The 11022-nt window shown below is 35.9% G+C and overlaps 1 protein-coding gene across 1 annotated transcript; it reads left to right on the top strand.

Moving 5' to 3' along the window:
- Positions 1–107: 107 nt before the first annotated feature.
- On the top strand, positions 108–4119 carry LOC125478511 (pentatricopeptide repeat-containing protein At3g63370, chloroplastic). Its single transcript, XM_048586703.1, has one exon. The coding sequence runs from the start codon at positions 196–198 to the stop codon at positions 3142–3144; it is 2949 nt and encodes a 982-aa protein (XP_048442660.1). The 5' UTR covers positions 108–195; the 3' UTR covers positions 3145–4119.
- Positions 4120–11022: the final 6903 nt, after the last annotated feature.

Below are 11022 nucleotides of genomic sequence, written 5' to 3'. Positions count from 1 at the left end.
CAATAAGTAAACATGTCATTATTTTAAAACTGATAATAACAAAATGCATCTTGGAAAAAAATAACTGATGTTGATATTATTTTTTTGAGATCAATTGTTTGTAGTATTGGGTGGTCTGCTTGCACTCAAAATTGAATTCCGCTACACTTGAGTTTGAATCTCCGTCCTAGTACATCAAAGCTCAATATAAAACGCATGCATTACACTCATTATGCGCTAGAATATAGTCCCGCGCAGCGCTTGCGTTTGCCATGCACGTACTCGGCTAATGTAATGGCTACTTCAACCCGACACTACTGCTCCTCCACTTCCTCCGCCGTGCACCGCCATTCCATGTTGAAGAAAGCTCTGCCAAACCCGATTCTCCACTTCTCCAAACACCCTCAAAACCCCATTAAATTACCTTCCTTGAAGGAGGTTTGCGACGGAGGAAGCCTCAGGGAAGCTTTTGACTCACTCGGCAGTTTGCTCACGCATCCAAATTCCCTTCAGCTTTCTCTGGATGCGGCTTACTCGCCGGTCCTCGAGTTCTGCGCAAACGAGAAGGCTCTCTCAGAAGGGCAGCAAATCCACGCCCAGTTGATCAAATGTTGTGATGTGTCTGATTCTGCATTTCTGAGTACCAAGCTTGTTTTTATGTACGGGAAATGTGGCTCTCTTTTGGACGCGGAGAAGGTGTTTGATAAAATGTCCCACAGAACGATTTTCAGTTGGAACGCGATGATTGCTGCTTGTGCTTCAAACGGGAAGCCTTGGAAAGCTCTGGAGCTGTATAGGGACATGAGGGTTTTGGAGGTACCTCTCGATTCTTGCACTTTTCCTTGTATTCTGAAAGCGTGCGTTGCGGTTAACAATCTCCACTCTGGGGCAGAAATTCATGGTCTGGCTATCAAATACGGGTATAGTAATGTAACACTCGTTGTCAACTCACTAGCTTCGATGTATGCAAACTGCAAATGTGTTGACGGGGCGAGGAAGTTATTTGATGGTGTGAAGGAAAAAGAGGATATTGTGTCGTGGAATTCAATTATTTCAGCGTATTCCGCAAATGGGAAATCAGCTGAAGCATTGGGGCTGTTTCGAGAAATGCTAAGCTTGGGACTTGCCCTGAACTCATATACTCTTGTCGCCGCTCTTCAAGCCTGCGAGGATTCTTTTTGTGGTAAACTTGGTATGGAGATCCATGCTGCTGTGTTGAAATCAGGCCACTTCTTTGACATTTATGTGGCGAATTCTTTGCTTGCTATGTACGTAAGATGTGGTAACATGCATGAGGCTGCAATAATCTTCAGGGACTTGGATGCCAAGGATGTTGTTTCGTGGAATACCATGCTCTCTGGTTTTTCCCAGAATGGTCTATATGACGAAACACTGCTGTTGTTCCGAGATATGCAGAGTACTGATACAAAACCTGACCAGGTTTCACTATTAAATATCCTTGCAGCATCCGGTCGATTAGGAGATTTGTTGTCTGGGTTGGAAGCTCATGCTTATGCGATTAAAAAGGGATTCGACTCTGATTTGCAGCTCGGAAATACACTGATAGATATGTATGCTAGGTGTGGTTGTGTGAACTTCATGGGCCGTGCTTTTGACAAGATGCCTACTAAGGACTTAATTTCTTGGACAACTGTTATTGCTGGCTATGCTCAGAACAATTGTCACTTAAGGGCCTTAGAATTGTGCCGGAAGGTGCAGACGCTCCGATTGGATGCTGATGCAATGATGGTAGAAAGCATTTTAGCAGTTTGTGGGGCATTGAAATGTGTTTCTTTGGTAAAAGAAGTTCATGGTTACGCCGTGAGAAGAGGTTTATTCAATCTGGTGTTACAAAATGCAGTTGTCAACCTATATGGAGAGTGTGGATATGTGAAATATGCAGAGCAGATGTTCGAATTGATTGACTCTAAGGATATTGTGTCTTGGACGAGCATGATCTCTTGTTATGTTCATAATGGGTTTGCAAATGAGGCCCTTGAACTATGCCACTTCATGAAAGAAACAAATGTTGAACCTGATGCTATAGCACTAGTTAGTATACTATCGGCTGTTGCGAGTTTATCTGTTCTGAAGAAAGGGAAAGAGATTCATGGTTTTCTTATCCGGAAGGGCTTCATCTTAGAGGGATCTCTTGGAAGCTCTCTAGTCGATATGTATGCCCGCTCTGGAACTTTGGAGAATGCATATGAGGTATATAACTGTATTAAAAATAGAAGTCTAATTTTGTGGACTACCATGATTAATGCGTATGGAATGCATGGCCAAGGCAAGGCAGCCATTGATTTATTCGAGTGGATGGAAGGTGAAAGAATTGTTCCTGATCATATTACGTTTTTGGCTCTTCTATATGCCTGCAGTCATTCGGGCTTGATTGATGAGGGTAAAAGAATATTTGAAATTATGAGAGATGATTATCATTTGGAACCATGGCCTGAACATTCTGCCTGTATGGTTGATCTTCTTGGTCGTGCCAATCGGTTGGAAGAGGCATACCATTTTGCGAATAGCATGCAGAGTGAACCTACTGCTGAGGTATGGTGTGCACTCCTTGGGGCTTGCCGGGTTCATTCTAACAAAGAATTCGGAGAAATTGCAGCAAAGAAAATCCTAGAGTTGGACCCGGAGAATCCTGGAAATTATGTGCTTGTATCTAATGTGTTTGCTGCTAGTGGAAGATGGAAAGATGTAGATGAAGTGAGGTTGAGAATGAAGGGGAGTGGATTGAAGAAAAATCCGGGATGTAGTTGGATTGAGGTTGGAAACAAGGTTCATACATTCACAGCGAGGGATAAATCTCATCCGCAGTCCGATGATATTTACCTCAAGTTAGCTCAAATCACAGAGAAATTGGAGAGAGAAGTAGATTATGTGGCTCAAACCAAATTTGTTTTGCACAATGTAGAGGAAGAAGAGAGAGTTAAAATGCTTTATGGACATAGTGAAAGGCTGGCAATTGCATACGGTCTGCTTAAAACTCCCGAAGGAACCCCTATCCGAATCACCAAGAACCTTCGGGTTTGTTGCGATTGCCATCATTTCATTAAACTAGTTTCAAAAGTTTTTAGGCGGGTGCTTGTTGTGAGGGATGCAAATAGATTTCATCACTTTGAAGATGGTATCTGTTCTTGTGGCGATTTCTGGTGAAAGTTGAACATTGTGTTTAAATTTCTTCACAAACAAGTATGGATGTCTTGGATTTACTACTGCTGGTGGGATCATTGAAACATTGGTTCGATGTGCTAGCCGCTACATCTCTTGTGCTAATTATCTGCTCCCCGAATGCACAGTGTGCGGGATACAATGGTTGGAAATTCTGCTTGCATCAAGAACTTCTCCAAAACATGTTTGAGTCCAACCTTGTGTGCCAAGAAAGAGCAGTTGGAGTTGGTTATTAAGTTGCTTTCCAGCAGCTATTGAAGGAGAAATTACAATGTAACAACAGAGTTCGGATGGATTTCGACATAATTCAGGAATTGCGTACTTCAAATCGCAGGAACTACCAGACAGACGAGTTCGTGAAACTAAACAGGTGAAAATTTTCACCAAATGAACCATAGTTCTTCAAGAATGATTGTTTTTTTTCTTCACCTTACTGATTTTTAAGAAGGAATGGGCAAATAAATCACCATAGTTGTGATGTAGAAACATAAAAAGGTCACTTACTACTCATGATAAATTCTTGTATCTCTCGTCACATAATTTTCTTGTGTGTGTGGGTCAGATAGTGCGAGATAGACACATTGCATGTGATTTTCTTGTGTGTGCATGAGATCGAGAGACTGAGAGAGAGATACGTTGCATGTACTAGAAGGGACTACTTGGCACAAGCACAAGAGGTTGTATAAAGTCAATTGTCTGTATCTCCTGTACGGTATTGTTTGTATCTCTTATTACGTGATGTTTGTATTTCTTGTTACATGACAAGTCGTGTAATGAAAAAAAGAGACGTGTTTGTATTTGACATGCCGTATTGACAGGTGATGTGTTGTGGCAAATTAAACATGTGATACCAATTTCCTAACCAACCCGATAGGGTCTGGGCTAAATGATGGCATATCTTGAGCAGCCAAATAAATGTAATGTTAGCATACCAAGAGAAATGAAAAGGTTGCTTGCTCTCTCTTCTTCTTCCTCTCAGTAACTATGCTGCAGGTTAGCAGGGAAAGATATGGGAGCACCCTACCCTATAGCAGCAGATCACAGACTGCCCCGACTCATGCATTTACTTCTTATTTCAGATGTTAAGACTAGTCCCATCTCAACCTTCAGATTTCTTTATTTTTGGACCTTTAAATGATGGAAAATGGATAAAAAAAAAAAAAAAAAAAAGAAGGAAAGAAAATAAGATGTACCATTTTAGTTGTTTAACAATTTGATTAGTCACTTGGTACTATGATCTAGTGATATTCCTCTTTAGTTATAAGTGAAAGGTTCGATTCTCGCCAAAGACGAGTTTGAATCACATTATTGCTAGCCTATTGTGAGGCTAAGTCCACCTCTTCCCTTTAATGTAGATAATATCATTTGTCTAAACTGTTCAACTAGTCATACAACCTAATAATTAAACTTTGATCACATATTAACCAACACATTAAGAAACTGTAAACAAATTGCTCAAGTTTATTTATGAATGGAACTTTGTAGACTAATTATTTCACCAATTGCTCAAGTTTATTTATGAATGGAAAAGAAAAATCCAATCGATTTCATACTTGTCCAAAAAAAAAAAAAAAAAACTTTTAAAGGCCATCTCACAGGTAGCTATTAGCTTGGTCGTCAAAAAACGAGCCGTCTGCAATGAGAGAGCACGCAGACGCAGGGCATGGAGACTCGGGCATGGAAGGAAAGAGGACCAACGTTTACTGTGATCTTCATCTCCATCGAAACAAGCACCCATCCATCAGATCAGATCCCATGTCTTAAAAAGGAACTTTGATGACAAATTCACGTTTATCGAATCAATAGATCATATCAAGTTTATATGAAACAAAAACTCAGAAGGAACAGCGTCCTGTAATATCAAACACAACGCGAAAATTTGAATTTGCATTTGCGTTTCCTGCTCAGTTATCACGCTTGCAACAAACATGATCAATTGACAACTGACTACTCACTGTCGTCCAATGGAGAGATATCTCTATGAAGTACAAACTAATTGTGATGCTCTTTCAGCCATAAAAAATTCGAAAATAAAATTCTTCTTCTCTTTTCTTATTTTCCTTGTCATTAGCTAACTGTTGTACCAAAGTTTGAACTTTCAATTTTTTTAAACCACTTTTTCAAATCCATTTTCGTTTAGTATCAATTAAACTTGAAATCGTTAGTTATCTAACGGCCATTCAATAAATCTAATAGCTATCTAATATTTAATTAAACATTGAATATTTTTACAACGTAAGCAAATAGTTAAACAATTCTTTATTGGATTAATTTTATGCATGGTTAATTTAAAGATTAAACTAAAAAGTATAATGTTTCGATCTATATGGAATATTACAATAAGAGAAGAATAGTCGAGAATGAAAAATAAAAAAAATTCCAGCTGAGAATGTCAGTACATCCCCTTAAATCAAAAATTTTATCAACCTAATAATTGAAGTATCGTGGCCCTTTCTGTTGTGTAGCAACAGTGTGTTTGAATTTTTGTTAAGTACTTTTTAGAACGAACCCCATCTCCCTCTATTCCTGCAGTCCACAGTCTACAGTTTTCTAAATTTTCTTTAGGGTTTTTCGAGAGAGAAGGAGACTCGGGGCTATGGCCACTGCAAAGCCGCTCTATACCTTCCACCTGTGACACCTAAACACTGTTTTAGCACAGCCTATACAGATTTGATTGATAGCTGCAATAGCTGTTAAATTTCCAGTCCTTTTTTTGCCACATGCTGATACCTCTTTAATTCACTGCTTACAAAGAGGGAAGGGGGCTAGGGTTTTTAAGAACCTCCTTATCTACCTCTTTAACATCTGTCTCATTTCAACCAATCCAAATGCAACATCTGCCTCAGTTCCACCCTATATACATTAACACAAGCCCTGAGGTTTCTGCATCTCTTGCGTTCCTCTCCAGTCTCCTTATTTTTCCTAAAGCTTTCCCAATTTTTTTTTTATTAAACTTCATCTTCTTTTGCTTTCCAAAAGAAAAAACCCTTCTCCTTTTCTAGTTAGCCAATGGAGAAAGAATATCCTTCTTTTTCTTGCAAAAGTTGGCCAATGGGGAAATAGTATCTTTTTTTAATTTCTTGCAAAGATTTGCTCTAGATTTAGTTTTTTCTTGGTCAATACTTTTCTTTAAAATCATAATTTCTTTATATATTGAAGTTTATGCAATATTTTCATAAACTTGTTATGATCCAGGTTTATATATTTCAAGGATCAGATTTTTGTTTGAAATTTTGATTTTTATTATCGTGGATGTTCTTTTATTTTTGTTACCTCGTCGTGGATGTTCATGCACTATATATTTCTTAAACTTTTTGGTCCTTTTTTCATTTTTTCCTTATTTTCATTCTGTGCTCCAGTAGCCCTAGCTTCTTGTAGATATTCATTCTCCTTTTGTTCATCCACACAATCACGAGAGCAAGAGTTGACCTAGTCTCTGCATAAAGAAAGCAAGTTCACAAGGGAAAAAGTGAAGCTGCCAGCATGATCTAGCTTTGGCTAAAGATGTATATAATCACATATATATATGTATGTATGTATGTATCAGTTCTATTAACCCTGGCTAGGTCATGCTCTGACAGCTTCACTCCTTCCTGTTTTGGGGACCCAAAAAACACAGAAAGCCAACCATCCTCTCAAGAACAAGAAAAGCAGCATAAAGTTATGAGATATCACTGTAAGTACATCATAGTATATTCCTCTGGTCTTAGATTTATTTGTCTTTCCTAGCATGCGTTCTAACTTTCTCTTTTTTTGCTCCCAGCTTTTCTCTTTGTTCTTATACTTTTTTTCTAAATTATAAGCTGTTCAGTGATCTAACCCCTAACAGTGTAAGATTGACCCGCACCTTGAAGATGTATATATGTAAATATAATTTTCTCGTGTAAATATTCCTGATGCAGATTGGGTATATACACAGATTTTGGTGAGTGTAAAGATTTTAATAAACTGGTGTGTAGTAAGAATTCAACTCTACCAGATATTTTTGGGTTGAGGATACAATATTCGGATTGTTCAATACTTTGTAACTTGGTTCCCTCTAAGATCCAATACAACTGTCCTTCTGGGTATTGTATACTTTTTTGTTAGATAAAATTTACTATTACACCAAGAGAATGATATGTTTGTCATTTTCAACATGTATTTGTGAATGGAAGTTAGAGATTTCACACCAAGTTAATATGGAAATAAAAATGCTCAGCCAGAGAAATTTATGCGGAAAACAGTGTGAAGCTAGGCCACACTCCACAGCATATATGAATTTGTATTAAGCTTGTAGCCACTCTTGTACACAACCGAACTTGAGGTGAAATGTCAGGAGTTTTTATTTGTTTCTGTTGATATGTTGGACTGTTTGGTCTCCAAATTTTCTATAATGGTTTGAGACTACAAAAATGGGAAGTGTTTGATTGACTGGCGTCTGCACTAAGATCGGATGAGTTATTTAGCATCAATTCTCGTCTGAACTAAACATTGGCTTAATAACTCATCCAATGTGATTATTTTATCTTATATTTAAAAGCCAACACAAAAGGTTAATGGTGCTTTTGGTGTCATCAATATTCATCAAAAAAAAAATATATTTGGACAATAATGCCCCCAAGACAAAAAACTTACAAGGCATTCCAAAGCAATTCAAAAAATAAGGTAGGGGTATTTTTGTCATTTTAATAGTTTTTTTAATAATTAATTTTTTTGTGCTTTTAAAAAAAAAAAAGTAACTCATAATAGACTAGTAATAATGTGATATAATTTCTCTATTTTTAAACACGTTTAAAACATTTTAAGAAGCTTGTAATGTCAATGATAAAAAATGTCTTTTGCACGCGCGCGAATAATAATGTGATTAGTTGTCAAATGATTGTTTTTTTTTTAACAAATAATATTATCTACACTAAAGAGGAGAGGATGTGCTTAACTTCACAATGAGTTAGCAATGATGTGATTCAATCAATTGTTTATTAAATATTATTTTTGCTGAACTGATTTTATTATATGAATTTAGCTGTTTTAATTAGTTTATGAAAAATTTCTTTTAGCATGATCTATAATTATTCATTTATTTTAAATATTTGAATGTATGAAAGCTAGTCACGTGCGTACATAAATGCTAGTTATATATTATTCGCGGACTCCATGAACAGAGATTCTCTACGCTAGTTATATATTATTCGCGGACTCCATGAACAGAGATTCTCATTTCAGCCGTATTAGGCCCACCAATCCATTGCCATATCTCTTGCTGCTTTTCTGAAAAAAGTCGGCTTGAAATCCCCCTCAATCGTGTGCCCATATTGCTACATCCTAATTACTTTTTCTCTATGAACTGGATGATAGATGATAGATTGCTGATTGACTCTTATATGGAATGATGGATTAATTGTCACACACATCTCGAAGTTTTGATTCATTAGACAAATCAATCCCCAAGATCGATAGAGAGGGGTTTGTATTAGTTAATTATATTGTGTATCCTCATCAATTAGGAGGAGTTGAGGATACACAATATAATTAACCAAGATCGGGATACCATTGTGCAAACTATAGATGCTCAACTTCAGAGTATCAAAGATTGTGTCGGTTATTATGATGCTTTACAATATCCATTGTTACCTTATAGAACATATGGATGAGATGAGATGTGAATACTCGAAATAACAACCGTAGAATAGTGACATGTTGTAACTATTATTCTTATGTTCTTCAAGTAACCGGAGACCTTCATTTCTATACACATGATATTAATTTTTTAAATTATATTATGTTGAGCGAAATTTTATATCATTTTAGATTTGTGAACGTGATGAATCGCTTCTACTTCGTGGTGGTCGCCTCTTACAGCAATATGTAGTTGATAACTACGTAAAGATCAAATCACAAAAGCTTAGATGGATGAGTGATAATCAACACATAATTCGATCTAAATTTTATCGAAGACTACAAGACTCATTCATTGTAGGACAAAATAATGCAGGTATAAAACTTATTAAGTTATATACAATAACATATCCGCTTCATTTTCATGTCCTATCATATCAAATAGGAGAAGTTATAACAAAACAAATATATTCAGGGGCATTTTTGTCATTTTAACAACGTTTTTTTTAATGATTTATTTTTTGGTAAAGTTTTTTAATTTTCTAATTAGTACCTCACAATAGGCTAGCAATAATGTAATTTAATTTCTCTATTTTTAAACACGTTCAAAACATCTTAAGAGGTATATAATGCTGGTTATAAAAAGAGTCTTTCGCACACGGATAATAATGTGATTAAATAAGTTGTCAAATGATTTTTTTTTTTTTAACAAACGATATTATCTACACTAAGGAAAGGAGGTGGGCTTAGCCTCACAATGGGCTAGCAATAATATGATTCAATCAGTTTTTTATTAAATATTATTTTCTCTATTTTTAAATACGTTCAAAACATCTTAAGAGAAGTGTAATGTCGGTTAAAAAAAAAAAGGTATTTCGCATGCGGATAATAATGTGATTAAATTAATTGTCAAATGATTGTTTTTTGTTTTAAACAAACGAGATTATCTACACTAAGGGGGTGAGCTTAGCCTCACAACGGGTTAGCAATAATATGATTCAATCAATTGTTTATTAAATATTATTTTCTCTATTCTTAATGTAAATTCTATAGAGATTGATTTTATTATGTGAATTCAGCTACTTTAATTGGTTTATGAGGGGTTTTTTTTAGCATGATCTAAAATTATTTATTTACTTCAAATATTTGATTTTCCTTTTGTCAATTTACGCATATAAATACATTTAAAACGTGTAAGTCACGCATAGAACCAACCCATCTCAAAGTTCGAAGTCTTGATTCATTAGACAAATCAATCCCCAAGATCGATAGATAGGGGTTTGTATTAGTTAATTATATTGTGTATCCTCATCAACTAGGAGGAGTTGATACACAATATAATTAACTAAGAGAAATCTAAAAGGACTCTCAAAAGTGAAACTCTTCATGAATCTTCTATCACTTTATGTTTATGGCACAATATTTTATAATGTTGACACACATGAATCGATGTTAAATTATGAGATGACAGAGAGTCCACTGAGAGTCTCACTTTTAAGAAAGTCCCCTTAGCATCTATCATAAACTAATTAAGCGTTGGTATATGAGAAAGTTAAAACACATAATTATATACTTGATTAACTTGAAATACAATATTATAGTTACAGATAAGTTACTCTAGCTTGGAGAAAGACTTGCAGTGGGTTGTATATTGTGCTTATAGTATACACCTCTTTTTGTTTATCTCTTCACTCACGTGACATATCACATGAGGATCGAGAGAGAGTCACAAAAGTACTATCTAGCTGCACTAAGTTTTAACTTCTTAAACATCTCATGAGGGAGGTAGAAAGTGACACTTGCACTTATGTTTTTTTTTTCACAAGTGGGTGCCAATTTGGTGTACTGTGCTCACTTTCCCAGCCTTCAATACGATACGGTAGATTTTGTATCTTTCACAATAGCATGTATCTCTCCCCCTTCGACTATCTAGCTATGACATAAGGCAGATCTTCTTCCCTTGGAAAAAGAGAGAGAGAAAATTAAAGGAGGAAGATTCACTTCATGGTTTCTGCCAACGTAGATTGATGAAACATGCAATTAAACAATGAGTGACAGAGTGAGCAATAATGCAATATAAGATTGAAAATATCTCACAAGCCAAAGAAAAGATGAACAATATCTCATCATGTTGTCATATGTTAAATGTCTTATTCATGCATTCACATTGTTTTTTAGTATAAAACGAGAAAAATAAAATAGTGGAGATGGAGTGCGATATATAAATTTATCATAACCAGAAAGATCCTTGTACCAACTGCAACA

Source organism: the organism of the source record quoted next, unplaced genomic scaffold (genome assembly GCF_019419815.1).
Source record: "Pyrus x bretschneideri cultivar Hongxiangsu unplaced genomic scaffold, Pyrus_bretschneideri_v1 Contig25, whole genome shotgun sequence".
Lineage (NCBI taxonomy): Eukaryota > Viridiplantae > Streptophyta > Magnoliopsida > Rosales > Rosaceae > Pyrus > Pyrus x bretschneideri.
This window is presented reverse-complemented; position numbering and strand designations above follow the sequence as displayed.

Excerpts from the sequence above, each read along its gene's own strand:
- LOC125478511 (XM_048586703.1), top strand. The coding sequence starts at position 196 with ATGCATTACACTCATTATGCGCTAGAATATAGTCCCGCGCAGCGCTTG.